This window comes from Nyctibius grandis, chromosome 5, assembly GCF_013368605.1.
Source record: "Nyctibius grandis isolate bNycGra1 chromosome 5, bNycGra1.pri, whole genome shotgun sequence".
Lineage (NCBI taxonomy): Eukaryota > Metazoa > Chordata > Aves > Nyctibiiformes > Nyctibiidae > Nyctibius > Nyctibius grandis.
Genome location: NC_090662.1, coordinates 86,405,125 through 86,424,843, shown reverse-complemented (window position 1 = coordinate 86,424,843; position 19,719 = coordinate 86,405,125). Strand labels below are relative to the sequence as shown.

Genomic DNA, 19,719 nt, shown 5'->3' with positions numbered 1-19,719 from the left:
GGAATATAAGTATTGCAATAAATCCAGATTTACTCTGGGATTCTTATAGCAAATCAAATCAAGTCTTGACTTTGCAACAAGAAAAGAATAAAACTAGTTATAACAGGCCATTCTTGTGATAACTCTGCTCAGAAGAGCTCAGATTAGTACTCAGGAATATCCAGGGAGTTAAGAACAAAGATTACCCTGTGTAACTAAGATAGCAGGTCACCCAGCTGAAGAAAATGAAATAGGACAATACCATTAAGCAAACAAAACTCTGTATGAACACATTTTTCCACTACTGAATTAGTTTACTTCTATGTTAGACTATTTGAATTTGACTCTGCAAACCTTTTTTATTCCATGTCTCAGCTGAGGTTTCGGTGTCTTTACTTCCACCTGCCTCCAGGTCTCCTGAGGACTGCTTTATCAGACTCTGTACCCTCATCTTCTTTTCAATGAGTTCCTGCTGTTTATCCACAAGCTCCTGAATCTGCATCTCCACTGCCTGCAGCTCATTTTCAATGGAAACCAGTACCTCCTCTAGCACTGAAGGGAAAAGCAAGGTGAAGGCAGAATAGAGACTACAGTAACATGCTCATGCTAGTTTTAAAGGATACTGTATTTCATACATGAAACACGAGAACAATCAAAATTAAACACAAACCAAAAGCATCTAGAGAAACAGTCAGCCTGACAGGTCCACTGATAGGATTATAGCAACTAATATTGTATATGCCATGTAAAAATACTTAGCAAAGCTTAACAACGTATTTCTTATATTAGTAGGTCTTATATACACAGGTATACTGTAAGTTGTCATCTCTAATACAGTGTATGAGAGATATGCAACACTATTATTGCCTGTGTTGATTAATATAGAAAAAAAAAAAAAATCACAATCCAGTTTCTCAAAAGCGGTGCCTTTCCAGAGAAACACTTGAAATTATTTTCTTTTCTGCAGATGCACATTGAGCAGTGAGAAGCATATTGCATCTGCCCTGATATTAAAGCTGCTGTGTTACAATGAAGATGAGTACTCCAGCCAATTCCAAGGTGAGCACAACATTCAAACATTTTTAATAGAAAGCATTTACATGTAAGAAGCAACATCAATCTCAGCAAGTAAAGGTCTTCTGAACACGGTAATAGGGACATCAGCAAAAACCTACATTTCATGCACCCAGATCTCCCTTCTATGCAGAACCAGAGGATCTGCTGAACATCAAGGCTTGAGCACAGAGGACAAAAGCTTTTGCAAACACAAACCATTCTTCAGATCTGAAAAAGCTGAAGCAAATACTCTACAAAAGCTTGGGTTACATAAGTGAATCTTTGGCAGGAATTTGCCTCTTTACATCCTTATATGCACCTGTGTGAATTACTGATTGTGTTCTACAATCCAATCTGCAGGGTTTAAAAGAAAAATTAACACATATCACAGCATGCCAAGTGTGTATCAATATTTCAGAGCCAGGTCAGAAAAGCATAAGAAGAAATGTCTTCTCCCCGCCACTGCCCCACAAAATAAGCGATTTTGGCCTAAGCATAGCAGATATGATAATCTGCTTACAAAAGCAAAAACATACAGTATGGAAAAAGACATCTTCATTGCAAATGGCACAAAATGGGGATATGTGTCTTCCTAAACGCCCACTGTTACTCAGCAGAAAAGAGTTGAAAGTATCTGAAAATATGAAGCATATTTTAAAAATATTGAAAACCAAGAAATTTCCTTGACAAACCTGCTTTTGCTTTAGTTTTTATCTAAGAAACAAAAAGTTATCCAGTAAAAGAACTTTTTCTTCAAATCTGAAGTATAATAACAGAGACTCTACAAACTCTTTTCTGCATACATTAAATTCATATAAATAACAATCAATAACATCAGGTGATTGTGCCTGTTAGCTAAAAGACAGCAAAATGAAGACACAGAATAATAATTTTGGATTACCTGCAACAGCTGCCATCTTTGGAGATTAGAAAACGTTACCCTTAGGAGATCTTACTTAACCAGGTAACTGTCACTAAGAATAAAATAAAATAAATAAATACATAAATAAAAGGAACATTATTTCATGAGTAATCCTAAACTTAGAACAAATTTACTGCAAGAGATTCTTCATTAGTATAGGAGGTGTTAATATAACAGTTTAAGTACTGGTTCATTTAACCTGCCTATATAAATATGTCCAACTAGATGACAACACACTTCTTCCCATCTACAAAAGGGACAGAACCAACTCACAACCCATTCCTAAGGCTACAGCTCGCCAGCCTTCTAAATGAAACCAAATGAATTTTGACCAAGTCATAATTTTCTGCGAGAGGTACGGTCTAATACAGACCAGCCATTCACCTACCTTTGACCTATCTTTTTTTTTTTTCCCATCTCTTCGAAGACTATTTTACAGAAAAGTCTGAACAAATTATATTGCGCCCCTTAGAAAAGCAGCCACAACACCTAGAGGATCTTGTAGGAGGAAGTAGAAAGGTAGTTTGGTTCAGAGAAGGTAGACTGGTTTTGACTAAATCATCGCTAAGATGAACTTAGAATTCTGTTTATTGGCTAATTTTTTGAACATTCTTTGTTGTATTACATGCTAATAATATGAAACTCGAGAAACTTGATATTCTCTCACCCTTACTGAATTCTGAACTATTTATTACATACATGGGAGCCAAATCTGAGGGAAGGTGAAAGGGAACAAATTCAGCGGACTCTCACTATAAGCTGATCCTAACATAACAAATACTTTACTGCATTCCTATAAATGGGGGGAAGATATATATAAAAAGAATGTGTGAATAAAACACTGACTTTGCCAGAAGAGGCTATAATTAGAAATAAGTTAAAGGCCCACACTTCAGAAAAAAGTTAATTATTGTATAAGATAACTCAGCAGTGTCCAGGTCGCCTACATAATTCGAGTGACACAGTTCTGTCTTTATACCACCTGCCACTTGCACAAAAGCATTTGGAAATATTAGTGTCCCCAAAGTACACAGCAACTAGGGACATCCAGAAAAATCAGTAGCTATGACACGGACACACTGTAAATGCAATACGCTACTTCTACACACCCCCCATAAACACAATCCTCACAAATATCACTAGGCTGATAAGCCATTTTCTTAGCCAAGGAATAGGAAGAGAATGAAGTCTTTAATTTAGCTCCTGTCTCTAAAAGAAGTAGGCCAGCACACCTTGTGATTATTCTATACCACCACTGCCAACAAAGACCCCCAATTACCATTTGATTCCTCAGAAGTGCAGCTCCTAACAAACTGAATAATGATGAACTCATATCTTATAAACCACTGTGGACAAAAGGCAAGTGGAAGCATCTTGCCCATTAGGCAGTTTCACCCCCCTGTAAAACCAGCTGAATTCCTGTGAATTTGTCACATCACAGCCCTTTCTAAATAGCCCACAAGTGAGGAAAAAGAGGCCTCTAAGCACGTACACACCGGCCGTGCCTAAAACAGACAAGTTAGTAACCAGCACCACGTTCCACCCTGCACAGATTTAATCAGCATCCCAGCACTGGGAGCTTTCTTACCCCACCGCCTATCCAGCCTCCGAATTAAAGCTCTTCAGTCCCAACTCGAAGAAGTGATGTTAACAGAGCATCATCAAACAAAAGAACCCTTTAAATTAGGGAATAAAACCAACAATAATGGCACAAGCACGGTGCATCGCATTAGCAGTAGTACAAACCCCCCATCCAGCCGCAAAACCCTGAAAAGCCGCCTTAAAAACAGCTCACTGAGAGAGGGGGGAAAAGCCCAACCGACAGCAGGGAGATGTATTTACACCGGCTGTTTCAGCGTCCGTCACCCGCACGCCAAACACCAGCCGCGGGCAGGAAATGCACCAAGCGGCCCGTGGCGGAGCCGTCACGAGAAGGCGGAGGAGCAGCGGGCCGGGGCTGCTGGGGCTACACAGGCGGAGGAGGCCGGGGTCGGCAAACCCGCGCCGCCAGCGGCCCCGGCCACCGCCGCGCCTCCTCCCCCGCTTCCTCCCCCACGACGATTACCGCCCTGGCGCGCGCCGCCCCGCCGCAACAGTCCGTCCCGGGGCGCGCGGCCCCGCTCCGCCTCCGCGCTCCCGCACGCCGGCACCGCCGCTGCTCCCCAGCCCCACCTCCACGGCCGGCTCTCAGGCCCCGCCCACTCCTTCCACCTCTTCCGCTGCCGGCTTCTCTCAGCCAATCACCAAGAGAGGACTAGCGCGAGGGTGACCACGTGCATCCCCTCTCCCCCAATCACCAGCGGGGGCCCCGCGCTGCTCCCGTCTGCTTTAACGAAAGCAGAGAGGGAGGCGGGCACCGAGACGGGCGGGGGCGCAGCCGCAACGCGCGAACAACGTGGCTGCTGATTGGCGTCGGCCCCTCCAATCGGCGGCCCCCTTTCACCCGGCGGCGAGGCGAAGGGGGCTGCGTGTTTCCGGAAGACGTGGCTGTTGGAGCCGCCGCCGCCGATTCTCTGCCCCGCGCCCGCCGCCCCCGGCCCCGCCGCCGCCACCATGATCTCCCTCTCGGACACCCAGAGTAAGCGCCGCCCCCCCGCCGCCGGCAGTCCGCGCTGGGAGGCGCGGAGTGGGTCACCTGCCGCGGGGCTGGAGGCGGCCGAGCTGCGGAGCGAGGAGGCGAGGGCTGGGGCCGGGGCTGAGGCTGAGGGCCCGGTGGCAGCCGAGCAACGCGGGGCGGGCCTGGCCCGCCGGTCCCCCACCCGCCTGGGCCCTCGCCCTTTGTTCGCGGCGGCAGTCGGTTGCCCGGGCCGCTGTGGCGGAGCGCCCCTGCGGAAGGCTCTCCTCCTTCCTCGGCCCGCGCCCGCTCGGGTCCCAGCGCTCGCCTGGCCGCGCCTGTCGGCACCGCCGCTCCGTGAGGGCTGTTAAAACCGCGCTGACCCCGGCCTCGGGTCCGGCGGCGGTACCGTGAGTTGCCAGGTGAAACGGGAGGTGAGATGGGACGTGGGGCTGGTTCCCTCCTCCTTAGCGGACGCTGTCACCGGTGCCGCCGCTGCAGCAGGCGTTGTCTTGGGCTGCGAGATCTTCCGTGTTGTCAGGGCTGCTGTGGCGTGGTGGCGGCGAGAATGAATGAAAGCTGAACGGTGAGCAGGAGTAACAGTTAGCTGAAGTCTTCTAGTGTGCCTCCGGGTGGACGTCAGTGGTTTGGGCTCACCTAGTTATATGTCAGAGGCTCTGCTGTGCTTCTCTTAACTTGCTGCTGTGGCACTGAGCGTTTGCGGGTGACGCTGAGGGGCTTTTAAGGTGAGGACCAGACGCTCAATCTGAAGTGAAAAAAGAAGTACTTGTATGTGACGGTAGTTTTGTTTTCACTGAATAGAAATATTTGGAAATAGAGACGCTGACAGGGAAAATAGAAAGAAATCAAATTAAAGGGGTTCGTAAGAGTTTAAACCGCAAGGTAAAGGAGGATGTTGGGTCTTTGATTTAAATTAACATCTCACGTATGATACATTTCTGGCGTGGTTGCCATGAAAGGAAACGAACCTGCTTGATAAGGACCTCAGTGTCAGTGGTAAAGTAAGTGTGAAAGATGTAGTGAAGAAGGTTAAAAGAACTAAGCTTAACTGGATAGCAGGTACTGGAGAGCCAGTCAAGGCCAAGGATGAAGACATGCAGAAAAGCAGGCTGGCAGCAGTCAAGGTGAATGATTTCTTGAGAAATTCAGGTGCCGTGCTCTGTTACTGGGATGGGTACCAACCCTTGGCGTTAATTTTTAGATTTGTGATTGATCAAACCCTTATGGGCTTTGCTTTTGCCCATTCCCCTATCCTTCTTTCCAGCCTATTCATTGGGAAAAAAAGAAAAATCTCTTCAGAAAGAGGAGATCTGTTCACTGTTTTTTCTTTTCTTAGTTCCTCATTTGGGACCTTCAGCTAACTCCAGTGCTGGCTCTGCTGGTTTTAACTTTCAGAGCCAAGAGCAGTGAGTAAAATACTGTGGAGTGCAGGGTTTTTCAGCTTTTTCACTGTTTTTCTGAAATTCTGAAGATCTTTCGTCAGATATTTTTAAATTCACTGCTGTCTGGAAAAATATGGAGTTCGCTGTAGAGACGGTAGTGGAGTAGAGTTATAGATACCTGGAGAGGACCACTGCATTAGTTGATGTTTGGAAAGTTAAATTTGCAGCTATAGTCTGGAACATTTTTTAAGTGATTCATTGAATGAAGTTATAAAACACCAGTAATCACAGAAGAACGCACTTAGTTTTTCCCAAACAAATTGATTTTTCAATAGTAAAAAATACTACTAGCAAAATAATAGTAATTAAAAATTCAACCTTTTCATCACCTATAAACCGCATTTTTGTCTTCTGAGAGCCTGTAGTGCATGATTCCATTCTTATTTTGTACACAAAAGATAGAGGATGTGTATTGTCTTCCCTGAATTTTCATAAGCAATGTATCTTAAGCTTAAGTCTTAATATTTACTAAGCTGTTTTGATACAATGCTGAAGTACTCTTGCAGAGCTTACAGGATTTCTGCAGAAACATTGAGAAAGCATTGCTCCCTCTTCTCAGTAAATCACAATAATTTAAAAAATCCAGAGTAAATGTCACATGGCTAGTATGTGTTTCTGCATTTCTAGGCATTGAAATGTTGTATTTGAGTAATATGGGAAGGCTATTCTGGTGCAGGAGAATCATAGAATCATAGAATTGTTTAGGTTGGAAAAGACCTTTGAGATCACCAAGTCCAACTGTTAACCTAGCACTGCCAAGTCCACCACTAAACCGCATCCCTAAGCTCCACATCTACATGTCTTTTAAAGACCTCCAGGGATGGTGACTCAATGATTTTGCTGTCTGGATTAGGCTACAAAAAGTACAAGGAAATCAGGAAACAACTCCCTCAGTGACCCTATTTGTCATGAGTTTCTGCATGGTTGTGACATCTGTTTGTTTGCCCTATACTTTCAGCTAGGCTTTGTCATGGCGGGGTTACCACTGAAGCACCAGCTAAGGAGTAACAGCAGCAGCCAAAGGTGAAGTTTGATACACCTAGGAAAGAGAAAGCAAGTACAACCATGTAGGAGGCTAGGTGAAAGACAAGTGAAAGCATTTAAAAAGAGTCCACACCCTCTATAAGCATTCCTAGTTCGTTGTTGCGAAGATTATGTACAAAATGACAGTGCGCTTTTTTTTTTTTCTTCCCTTAAGAATGATAGTCAAATATATTTCCAGATTCTGATATGAATCAAGTCAGTAATACCTTCTACTGAGATACGGGCAACAGAGAATGATCGTCCTAGGCTACTTATCTTCTTTCAGCAGTAATTTTGGGACTATGAGAAGGGTTTTCCTTTTTTTTTTTTCTTTTACCTCCACTAACCAGCGAATATGGTTGACTTCTAAAGTGAATCTGAATCTGTTGTAGCAGTAGGTGATTACAAACATGTTTCAAGTGAATACAGGAGAAGTGTCAGAGTAGTAATTGCAGCAGCTGTTGGGAGTTGGTCTCTGCCTTCTTGCTAGACCCCTACTTTGTGCTGTGTCTGTGGGAGGAATGAATACTCGCTTCCCACAACTCCATATTTATCTTACTGGCAGCTGGTAATTCCTTTGGAGTCCTGCCGCCAAGTGTTTTCCTTCCAGAATACAGATTGTTTCTGCTGTTCTAAATTAAAGAGTACTAGAGAAAAGGGCAGATTGCACTTGTTATATTGCCTTCAGTCAGCAGATTCATTGAAAATACAATTTGCAATTCCATTTTTCATTTTAACTAAGTATTGAGAATAGGCACTAAAACAGTTGTAGCAGGTTACTTGGTAGCTTTAATTCTGAGTGGTTAAAATGCTCATAGCAAAAGTTTAAAGTGGCAGCGGATATTATAGAACTACAGATTTAACACCATGTGATCTGCAACCTTGCTGAAAGATGAGCCTTTACAAAAGTTGGGGAAGTTGAATGTTGCTGTAACAAATCTCTTTACCCTGAGCTGTTTTGAACTTTTTTTTGCAATAACTAAATGGAAATTCTGAAATAGGCAGAATGATGCTATGTTACTCTTGAGCTCTTCAAGCAACAGTACACGATCGAGTGGATTACATTGCAGTCAAAAGTCCAGCTAAAATACATTTAGGTAGATCTGGCTAACAGTAGCAGTGAAGGCTCTGATAGCGTGGGTGGGGTTTTTTGTTTGTTTGTTTCAGGCTAGACTATGCAAAACTACTGGGATCTTCAAAATATGAACTCATATACACGCACAGACACACACTGGGCTGCCAGCTTGTCTATAGCATTGCAGCTGTTTTGCTAGCTGTTTCTATGTATCCTGTAGGTTTCTAAATTCTCTGGTCACAGGGATAGCAATAATGTGAGGGTGAGTGCATGGATAAATACAAAGATTTTTGCAGCTGTGTTGCTGCTATTCCTGTTATTTCTCTCTTATTCGGTCTGCATGAGAGTCAAAGGAAGGCCTTAGAGATTTAATTTGAAAAGTAGGATGTATTTCTAAGTATGGTCTTCAAGATACCTCAGAATCTATTGTCAGATGGTAGCTCTAATCATAGCTTGACATTTCTAGCCCAGTTTCTCAGACAAACAAAGCTTCCATCCTACACTTGCCTTCCCAGTATTTCTTGAGCAACCTTTACAGACAGGCAGAACACAAAGATATTTAGCGTCTACTACTTTTGTGAAAACTGACAACTGGCTGCAAATGCAAGCTAGTGTTTAATAGCTGTCAGTGCGTGTGTAACTTGGAAAGAGCCTACAGCATTAATCTGAGTTGTGTTCAGTCCAGAAGTTGAGGGACGTGGGACTGCTGTGCAAGGTTATGGGAGGTGGAATGTGAGGTCTCAGGAGGATGAAAAGGACCAGGGTACTTATATTACTGTGGTAAACATAATGGGATAAAAGTTGCAAATGGAAAACAAAGTTTCTTTATCTGTTCACAAAACAATCATTTTCTCCATGCTAGCAGTAAATCAAAAGGAATGTCTATGCCGTATGTGTATATGCATCATGCTTTTTCTGTTGCATTCAATTTCAGTATATAGTTCGAAATATGTATTTTCTTGAGAAGCAGCTTCCAAAGATCTCTCTGTCTGTTATTGAAGTAACAGTTTGTCTACAAGACTCACTATATTTGTACACTCAGGAATGTTTTTAGGTGGTCATAATATGAGTTTTTCTATAAATTTAAAATGACTGTAGATTGCACGTTGCAAGTTTTTCACAATTTGCATTCTAAGTTTTTCACAATTTCTGTGGCTGAGTTTTTCCTGGTACCATATTTTGTTACATGCCTAAATTTGTTTCTTTTTCAGAGATTGGAATGGGACTAACAGGCTTTGGAGTGTTTTTCCTTTTCTTTGGAATGATACTCTTCTTTGACAAAGCTCTTTTGGCTATTGGAAATGTAAGTGCTTGCTGTTTAATCTTAGGTTCTGCACTGCTTAGAATTAAGTATATGAGATATTAAAAATAAACTAAAAATAGAACAATATGCTATCAACTTGAAACTGGATCACAAAAAATACTGTGGCAATTTGATATAGAGGACGAGTTATGCTCAGTGATAGGAGTGAATTATTTATTCCAGTTAAAGTTAGAGCAGCTCACATCAATGTAAGTATCGTACCTCCAGGTCAGGCCTGCGGTATGTTAGACAGACAAGCAGCAGCTTGTTCAACAGTTGTTATGCTGCTGTAAATGAGATTTTTAGATTGGCGGTCATTACTAATGCTTTCTTTTTTGTGATCTTGTAAGACAACTGTCAAATTAATTGTCTGTTTGGATAAGAATAGTGAATTGTTCTGTACACACTAGCAAATGTGGCTGCTTTGTGCTTTATGAGGGAAGAAAGAAGTATGAATTAGTGGTAGTCTGGGTTTAGAAGAACCACTCACTTTTCATAGTAGAGACATTTAATGTCTTCAGTTTTTACCAGATCAAAGTTTTCACCTAAAGCAGGACAGAAAATAAATCCCAATTGTGGTACACAAAATTCCCAATTCAAAGCAAATATAAAATGACAGGGTGTTTTCTGAATGTGATAATAATCTGTGTCTGTGCTCTTCTCAGCTTCACCAGCCAGCCAAGAGCACAGCCTGGTAGAGGTTTGCATCCTCTTCTGCTGATGCCTTTAAGTCTGTGGTCAAAACTGATCAGTTTCATCTGTGGCGGCAGAGCCAAATACTGAGATTCACTGAAGGAAGATTTGAAAACGTATATTTGAATTTGGGTACATTAGTTGAAGCATTGTTCTGAACCATCAATGAAGTATATAGTGGAAAAATAAAATATAAAATAATGCTTATTTTTTCTTTTCCTAATGTAAGGTGGAAATACAAGGTCCTGTTTAGGGAAAATGATGAACACATAGGTAGAAAGAGACAATGACAGGCTATGTGGTAACTAAAGGTAATATAAGAAAAGGTACTGTATCCTTATGGAAAGTTTTAAAAAAAAAAAAGTGATATCAGAAAGGGGAAAAGGTGGCAAGAAAGTGGTTTATTAAACGACATGCAAAACTTTAAATTTAACCTATAATCTTGAGTAAAATCCCCTTTTCAGCAAAAATGATGCCCAGATGTATGCTTACAAGCTGAAATAATTGCAAGTCCTGTTGCTAAAGGACACTAAAAGGAGTTCTAACTAGTTGGGACTAGTGTGATAGTTTTCAGTCTATACTGGAACTAGTAGATGGTAGACAGACTAAACAGAGTTTAAAAAAAAAAAAAACCAACTAAGATAACTGATAATGCTTTTTACCTGTTTTCCTTTTTTGGCTTTGCACTGTTCAGCAGATCAGTGCAAGCTAATGAAGATGTCCATGGTACAGAACAGAGGTGCTGTTGTAACACATCTGTTCTCAGTTTTTAGGAACCTTTGCTGGCAGTGGTACTAAGCATCAGTACTGCTTGTGGATAATGATCATGCTTCTGTTACAGTACAGACAACAGTTGTCACCAGGTCTTTTGACATGATTGTGTTTGTCAGAGGCCACAAAGGTAGACTCTTTAAGCAGCTGAGAGAAGGGTTTTGGATGCTAGCTACAAATGCTTTAAGTTGGACTTTACAAAAGAAAATCACTAGTACATTCCTTCTCACCAGCTATCTTTTGGTATTAAAGAAGTTGTGCAAGAAATGCAATCTAATTTTGTAGAGTGTATGTTTACATCTTAAACTTAGGAATGTAATTAGCTATTTTCTTTCTTTGGTTGGTTTTTGTCTTTTCTAGGTTTTATTTGTGGCTGGCTTGTCTTTTGTTATCGGTTTAGAAAGAACATTTAGATTCTTCTTTCAAAAACACAAAATGAAAGCAACGGGCTTTTTCCTGGGTGGTGTGCTCATAGTTCTCATTGGTTGGCCTTTAATAGGAATGATCCTTGAGATTTATGGGTTCTTCCTATTATTCAGGTAAGACTTGTTTCAAAATACCTTCCTGTTTTGGTGTATCTAGGATTAAATGTATTCGTTTAGTGTTGCTGCATCACAGCTGACAAAGCGGCATCCTTTAAATGTTTATTTTTGATAGATTTTATATAAAGTTGTTGACTCACATTGCAAGAAGTAGAAAGTTGGTAAGTATTTTTCCAAGACTCAAATCTGCTAATGTTTGTGAGGCATATACCAAACTAACTTTAGTAATGTTTTTTATGTCTAACCAAAGAATTGGAAAGCTTCAAAATATCTGGGACCCCAAATTGTTAGCAGTGCAAAGTTTAAATATTTCCTCATAAAAAAGGCAACTTAGACCCTTAGTATTTTTTCAGTGAGGAGTTTGTTCTTTTCTTCAACAAATGGGACAAAATACTTGGCTGCAGACATCCTAGGTTTGTAACCTTACCATTTCATTACTACGGTAGCCCAGCAAAAAGATGTTTTCTGTCATGTTTCATTATACTTGTGCCCTAGAATAGTCAGAACTGATGGTTTTGGTTAGCATTATCTGGACTGAGTTAAGAAAAGGTGACAATTCTTCATGTTTGAACAGCAATCTTGATACATGTTATAGCTTTCACAATGTGCCATTTAACTTCTTCATAAATGCAATTGTAATGGTGAAAGGATTTGACTTGTTACAACCTGCATATCTATATCTTATCTTTATTTCCATGGTTAAAGTTCCATAGTTCAGTATGGAATTAAGTACAAAATATGCTAGTAAGGGAGGCTTTTAGTTGTTCTTGGACTTCTGTTTGGATGAAGACTGTTAACATTAATACTTATTAATCTAATAACAGAGCCCAAAAATATTTTCAAAGTGTTCAGCTGCTGGCTAAATAATACAGTTCCTGTTAATCAAAAGCAAACCACTGTTTTCATAGCGCTCTTTTTTTCAACTCAGTAAAATTGTATCTTAATCTCATATTTAGTTTAGGTAAAATATATAAATATTTTAGAAAAAAAAATCTTAACTTGGCTTTTAATATATACTACTTATTGTTCTACTCTGTACTACTCTGAACTCTTATCACTACAAGCGTTGTGAAAATCACAGTATTTTACTGAATACATTGTCACTTCTTGCATGTAGCTCTTGGGTTTAATCAGCTAGTACAAAGTAAGTAGAGAGTGTTTCCAACCAAACACTTCTTTTAAAAGATCTCAGAAGAATTAGAAATAACTATGTCTAAGCAGGTATGGTTATGGATTATCTATTGGTGCTAGCCAGGGGCTAGCAGGGTAAAATAACATTGAAGAGATTATAGAAGATCAGTAGTTATCCCTAGGTCACTAGGACTATCCCTTAGCTGGAAGAGTATCAACAAGGGATAGATAATTTCAGGTGTGAATGTGTATCTGATCTGGTTTAATTTAAAACATCTCTAGACCATCTTTTTTAGTGCTTAGTAGTTCTTAGAATCTAAATCCCTTGCTACAATGTTAGCTAGTTACTACTTCAAACAAAGCTTTTAGTTTTGCTTCAGTCTTGTTCATTTCAACCATTATCGTGATTTGGCAACTTGCTCCTTTTTGAATAAATTAAAAATGGAGCCTTTCCTCAAGCGTCATTTTGTATGATGCCTCGGGATCCTGCTGTTCAGTTGCATAACAGAAAACTTCCCTGGTTATCGTTGGTCTCTGAAGTACATAATTTTCTTAGGCCCAAGGAATATCAGATGAACTTGTACACCTTTGGATTTGTTAGGGCAGTATGTTGTGAGGATGGGCGTTTTTGTGTAATCCTGTGTGGATTACCAGGCTTTGCCATAGAAAAACCTCTGTATTTATCAAGTGCAGTTTAGCAGTTCTATAACTTTATTTCAACTTGGACTAAGATAGTACAAATGTAAACCACTGTATTGTATTTTTTTCAGCCTCTTCATTTTTAGGCCACTAAACCAGTTTCACTAGGTGTTCAGATCCCTCTAGAATCTTTACTCGTAGGTTGTTGTCTTGTGCATCTAGACTACTTTTACACAGTCACCTTTCATATGCCCGGTAGCAGTAATTGCAGAGCCCCTGTTGTCCACAAAGCAACAGTTAGGTACTGGTGACCAAGAACACTTAAACAAATGACAGGATTGCAAAGATTTTTTTTTAAAGATACATCTGACTGAAGTGAGAGAGACACAATTATTATTTTACTCCAGTTTAAATCTAGAATGTCTTTGCATTCTTGCCTGCATTTAACATGTTGCCACAAGTTTCCCATCAGTAGTTTAGTCTTTTGCCATACTTGCGCATTCTCAGATTGCATTCAATGGAGAAGGCTAGTATGGGACAGTATCTCTTGTTGTACTCTCAGCTGCTTTTGGAGCTGTGTTCACATTACAGGCATCCAAAGTTATGGCTGCCAGTATTATCCTGCCTATACTGACTAGTCCTCATTCTTAAAAATTAAAATGAATTGTTTTAATCTGTTACAAGTGGTTTGTGTGCCCTGCATCTCAATTTACTGGACCACTGAAATGATCTGGTCTTTAAAAAAAAATAAAATCTCCAGGAAAACCTTGCTGGTATTGATATTATCCAGCAAATAGTTCTTACCAGTGTAGTGAAGAGGAGGATGACTTGTGAAACGTTACTGTTTCACTGTGGCTTGAGGTCTGGTTACACGTTAATCCTTATTCTACGCAAGGAATGTTTAGCTCAAGAAGAGGTGGCTCAGAATGCCACCACCAGCTGAATTGCAGTTGATTGCAAACAGCTGAAATACTGCTGTAGAAAATTTGTTTTCCTGCTGCAGACTTGAAGTGGACAGAGCAGGGGGCTGCACCATAGCAGCTGTGCTAAGCAGCATCCCCCGGCTCATGATTCAAATCTATCACTTTACATAAATTTGTCAAATAAGTGAATACACAATTCTATCATGCTTTATTTTCTTTAGTTAATGTGAAGAGTACCATATACAGTTTCAAAGGAGATCATTCAGAATTAACTTCAGTTGTTTTTACATCGGGTATTGCAGGAATATATTTCCTATAATGTGAAAAGAAATTATCTCAAAATATGTATGGTAATTTTGAGAAATTAGTTGGGCACATCGTTTCTGTTGATTAAGTTGGGTATTCTTTCTTTAGTTATTTTTTGAAGAGCTGACTGAGGTTGCCAGCTATGAAGAAAATTCAATCAATTTAAAAATCAGGTGTTTATTTCCTGGTTTTCTCCTTTCTAGGCTGAATGTATGTTGATATAATTGGTAAAATTAATGTGCCGCTAACAAGCGACAAGATTTTATGTCATCTTTGTTTAAAAAATGTCTTCTATTTCTTTATTTTATAGCAATATGAGAATAGCTTAATTATAAAAACTAATACAATCTTCTGATATCTTACCTAAAGGGGGTTCTTTCCTGTGGTGGTGGGCTTTATTAGAAGAGTTCCAGTTCTTGGATATCTCTTGAATTTACCTGGTATAAGCTCGGTAAGTGTTCGGTACTTCATGCAAAATTTGAAGCTTGTACTGCTTTTATTCCATTGTTACAGCAGTAGTAGAAATTCATCAGAAATACAGCAAAAATGACTTTAGAGCAGCGACTCTGAGTGTATTCCTGTATAGTTCTTGCACCGTACAGATCACCTTCATTCCCAGTGAGACACTTCTAGATGTAAAAGGAATGAAAGGACACCTTTGCAGAAGCTGCCCCTGTGTACCTGTTGTGAAGTGGAAAGAGCCCTCGATTGTGACTCAGAACGCTAGGGTTCTACTTCCTGCTTCGCTCTTGGCCCTCGGTGACCAGATAGGTGAACCATGCCACTCTTCTGTGCCTCCTCTCCTGTCTGTACGATGAGGAGGACACTGTTCTTCTTTGTGTAGTATTTGGATATATTTATGAAAAGTGGCCTGTAAAAGCAAAGGGTTTAGTTCAATGTTAAGTTGCAGCTTGTGTGGTGAATCCAGAAACTCTCATGTTGTACAATCATTCGTCAGATGTATTTAGTAAGGTCCACTGCACCAGACTTCGTCTTGATATTTACTAAGATTTGGATTGTTTCAAATGCAGTTTTCCATTTTCTTAGCCAAATAGCCAGGGATTTGAAGACAATTAAGAGGTGCCAGAAAGATGGTAATCTAGGGTGTTTCAGTCAACTACTTTTACTGTGCTAATTTCTGTATGTATTTTAACCCAAGCATTTTTAACACTAGTTTTGAAAGCAACAGTTTTAATAGCTACTACTAAAAAATTAATAGGGGGTGTAACTTAGATGTATACAGTCTGGTTTTTAAAAATCGGTGTTCAAGATCATATGTTCCAATCTTAGGCCAAGTTCTGGCTCACAATTTGTGATCAGTTGAATGTTTGTCAATTGATCTTACTTAGTCACATTTAATTTGATCATATGGGGGTTAAATCTTGTTTTAAAAAGATAATTGTTAATGTTTTATTCAAAGCCTACGTAGGCTCAGAAGAGAATCCACAGTAATGGTCAGTTGAAATATCTTACTTGGTCTACTAATGCATGTGTGGCTGATACTGTATTGTTTTGTTTTAATCATTAAGCTAGCAGTGTTATCTGCATTCTTCTATTTCCTTTTTCATTCTGTTGCATCTTCATGTTGCACCGTTAATGTCTATATGAGAAAAACATGTCATGCAGAAGCACAATTGCAATGTTGTAAGATTTTTAATTTTCACAAACTTAAATTATGAGACCTTGGTGAGTACTATTTGACTCATTTTCAGTTGCATACTAACTGTGCAATTAGCGAGTAATATTTGAGAGTAGCTTCACTGTACATAAATGTCATGCAGCTTAAAACCTTTTTCTCTTCTTTTCTACAGCTTGTAGATAAAGTTGGAGAAAGCAACAACATGGTATAATGACAAGAGGGCAGAAGACTGATTCTAAACTTATCGTATTATTTATAAAATCCTTTTGAAGAGTACTCAGCACAAAGATTATGTTGTGTACAAAGGAAAAGCTTGTTACATTCTTTACATAACAGTTTAATTTAAAATGTATAGTCAACAATATACATTAGAAAAGAAGCTCAGCAAGTATGCTTTTAGGAAAGTAACTCCAGAGTTCAGGAAGTAAACTGAAGAGGTGAAAGTCGTGGAATAACCCATGTTACAACTGTTCAAGACTATTTTTGTTGGTTTTGGAAAACATGCCAGAGGTGATGAACCCTTGTGGAATTAACGGTGCCTGTACTTTACTTCCTTATTTTGAAGGTGCAGTAAAGCAAACGGGCCTACATTTTTAAGGGTGACCCAAACTTATCCAACCCTCTGCTTGCTATCCTCAGAGTGAAAGAAAAAAAAAACAGAAAACTTCTTGTGTAACAAGAGATGCGTCTTTGCATGAAGGTTAAGATGACTATTCATCTTCAAGCGTATTATGACAAAAAAAAAAAAAAAGGAAATCCTAATACGGTTCTGTCGTAAGCATTTTTGTAAATATGTGGCTGAAATAAAACATTGTTATCCTAATGTTTCAAAGCCAAATGTAAGTTGATTGTATCTGCCTTCTGTTTTGGAATATGCAAAAGGTCAATCTTTAATAACTTCAGTCTTAAGTGTTGGTTTTGAACATGTAGAGCTCAACAGGGAACTCTGGAAACTGACTTGCTCTCCTTCCAGTTTGTTCGCCTTGAGTCATGTTACACGTGCATCCAGATGAGAATGTAGCCCCTTGTCACTAACATGAAAACTTTGTGAAATATGTTTAGTTCACAGAAAAATGCATTTGGTTAAGGTGCTGACATGAACCGTGTGAAATAGATCTTGTCAAAATTTGAACCTTTGTTTTTAAATAGGTTGAAGCTAGGGTTTCTTTGTTTACTCTGGAACTACAAATTGACTTTTATTTTTTACAGTAATAAAATGAAAATTTGAAGTTCTGTGTATGTGAGTCTCTGGGGAGAAAATTGAGCTAATGGGGCTAACAAAAGATCAAGTGCCAATCTCTATATGTTTTGTAACTTGTTTCTTGGGTTACTTTCAAATAACTTAAAACTTCTATCAGTCACAGCAACTTTGCTATGAGATTCTTAGCTAACCTGGAATAAGTGTCCCCTACTAATGCAAGAGTCACATTTCTGCTTCTATTGGAATGTTACACATTGTGCACTTTCACATAGTGTCCTCACCTAACAAAACGTGGTCATAAAGTAAATTGTATTTGTGCAGGCTTGGGGGGTTCTGTTGTTTTTAACTTTCTTTCCCTTAAATGTAATCCTGAAAAATAGCCGAAATGCAATGTTAGTATTTCAGTAACTAGGTAGTCTTAAAGGTCTAGTGACTGTTTGGGGTTTTTTTCTTTATTATGCAGTTAAAATTGGTATTTTCCAAAACAACTTTTAATAAGAATCCTCATAGACCAACCCTTTTGGAAGTTGCTACGAAGTTTATTTATATAAGACATGGTTTATTTTCATAACAACTGTATAAATAGCCACAATCTGCTGTTCCCAAGGTTTAATTTGCTTCCTTCTCAAACAGGCACAAAATGATTCAGTGAAAAAATGCTATTATATTTACAATGAATAGCATCTGAAAAATCAGTGGGTTTATTTTATAAATGACAAAAATTGGCTATATTTGCCTGATGGCATGTGTGTTATAGTTTACAGACGGGACTAAATATGACTTGTGGCTTCTACCTCAAGAGATGAATCAATTTTAACTGCTCCTGTAGGTTTGTTGTGTGTTAAAGTGACTAGAGAATAACACTACAGCAGTTTAGCAAACTCATCTTGTTGGCTTTGGTAGAGCACTAGTCTGTACTGTGGGAATCAAGTACTGTTTAAAGCAGACAGTGTTCATCATTTACATGAGAAGTCAGCTACCTGAAGATTTTTGTTCCTGTCTTTTGAAAAGTAACATGATGGGAAAGGTGGATTACACCACATGACTATGGAGCTCTGACTGAAAGCAAATAGCTCAGTAAGCTGAAGTGCTTCATCAACAAGAAATCTGATGATATTTTTCAGAGGTGATGGATGTGTTGCTGTATATGATCTTTTAGCCCTCTGAAATGCCAGAGTATAGGCAGTTCATCTCACTTCTATTTAATTAATTGTTTTAAATCAAAAGTCATTTTTTGTTAGATGTGAACTGTTGTGAAAAGTGTCTGAGGGAACAAAACTGTATGTTGAATTTAGCATAGTCTTTATCCCTCAAGGTAATGTTGTCTTTGATACAGTTTTGCCAAGATAAATGTGGGTGGCAGCAAAGGTCAAAATGACTTAGCCTTAAAGTGTTTCTGTAGTCATAAAAATATCTTTAACAGAAACATGCTTAGAACGTTTCCCCTCTTAAATGTAATTTATAATTGCTGCTTTAAAAATCATGAGAATGGATCTTATTCTGAGCAAATGAATACTGTAAATATCCTTGTCATACCTTGAATAAATGGGTACCTTTTTCTATAATTTGTCTTTGTGTCTCTTTACATGCACATTTTAAGAAAGTGTTTTGACTAGTTTCCCAAAGGTTGGGGAGTGCATGCTGTTACTGCTTGGCTATCTTGCACTGTTGTGACTTTCATAGTAAATAGTGTCTTTGATTAATCTTAAATGGAAAGGTTTTGTCTTTTTCTTACAATAAACCTTTTAACATAAACATCTCCCTAGTTTTTCAAGTTCCAGTTTCAAACACCACAACAAAGTGTGGAAACTACAGTTACGTGGGAAATAGTTTCTTTGTTAAACTACCTCCTTTCTGAGGAAGTAACCGTGAAGCTTTAGGAGAAAAAGGGCACTCATCTAAACTTAGAGCAGGTTCTAGTCCCTGTGCTTTCAGCTTAGCTCAAGGATACGAGCATGAGTTCTCTGTATCCTAGAGAGTTGCCTGATAAGCAGGTTTACTATTCTGTGGTGATCTGCAGGCTTGCAGCCCAGTGTTAAGGATTTTCACAGGAGTAGAACAGCAAAGCAGGGATTTTAATTAGTTGTTGAGGTGTTGTGTTGGTGCTGGGTGCTAGTTAATGCCCTGAAAACTTACTTTGACTGAAGTTCCTGCCTCTCAGCTAACTTCTACCCAAGTTGGTTCTATCCTAAGAATTCCAAAGAATTAGGACTTCCTAATTTAAAAGGAAAAAATCTCAGCTGCATCTATACATCACAGTTATATTTGTTAAACTGTGAGAGGTATGTTAATCTGTATGTAGCTCATGGCCAGTTACTTTCAGTGATCAGTTGCCATTTATTAACCAGGAATACTTTGACTGTTATTGCTCACAATATGGCACCACTGTGCTTTAAAGTCTGTGTCAAAAACATTGTAAAGAAAGGTATCTTGTCTCTGCAGTAGATGTCAAAGGCAAGGTTTTATTGGATTACTTTAAAATTGTTTCCTTGCCAGATT

At 39.3% G+C, this 19,719-nt stretch overlaps 2 protein-coding genes across 8 annotated transcripts in view; one reads left to right on the top strand and one right to left on the bottom strand.

Annotated features, from left to right (window-relative positions):
* The window catches only part of RECQL (RecQ like helicase), a 38,010-nt gene extending 33,908 nt beyond the window's left edge, over positions 1-4,102 (bottom strand). For 3 of the 6 annotated variants that reach the window (XR_011048318.1, XR_011048316.1, XR_011048317.1), the window contains exons 1-2: positions 1,937-4,067; positions 334-531 (exon numbers count right to left, since the gene is read on the bottom strand). Coding sequence is in view for 2 of the 6 variants with exons in the window: in XM_068402506.1 (XP_068258607.1) it covers positions 334-531; positions 1,937-1,952 (214 nt within the window). In the remaining 4 variants the exon portion in view is untranslated. Of the gene's footprint in view, positions 1-333; positions 532-1,936 lie in introns of all 6 variants that reach the window. The other 3 variants (XM_068402506.1, XM_068402507.1, XR_011048319.1) reach the window with 3 other exon arrangements.
* Positions 4,103-4,406: 304 nt separating this feature from the next.
* GOLT1B (golgi transport 1B) lies at positions 4,407-18,762 on the top strand. Of its 2 annotated transcripts, none has more exons than XM_068401332.1 (5): positions 4,407-4,535; positions 9,284-9,375; positions 11,200-11,378; positions 14,750-14,831; positions 16,192-18,762. In XM_068401332.1, exons 1-5 carry the CDS (start codon positions 4,511-4,513, stop codon positions 16,228-16,230), a joined length of 417 nt encoding a protein of 138 aa, XP_068257433.1. In that variant the 5' UTR covers positions 4,407-4,510; the 3' UTR covers positions 16,231-18,762. The 2 variants fall into 2 exon arrangements, with proteins under 2 accessions (XP_068257433.1, XP_068257434.1); XM_068401333.1 differs by lacking the exon at positions 4,407-4,535 and adding an exon at positions 4,845-5,097.
* Positions 18,763-19,719: the final 957 nt, after the last annotated feature.

What these genes read in the sequence shown, in the direction of transcription:
- GOLT1B (XM_068401332.1), top strand. Translation starts at nt 4,511, where the DNA reads ATGATCTCCCTCTCGGACACCCAGA. An exon ending in CTCTTTTGGCTATTGGAAAT is followed by an intron (nt 9,376 to 11,199) that starts GTAAGTGCTTGC and finishes TGTCTTTTCTAG; the next exon opens with GTTTTATTTGTGGCTGGCTT. An exon ending in ATTTACCTGGTATAAGCTCG is followed by an intron (nt 14,832 to 16,191) that starts GTAAGTGTTCGG and finishes TCTTTTCTACAG; the next exon opens with CTTGTAGATAAAGTTGGAGA.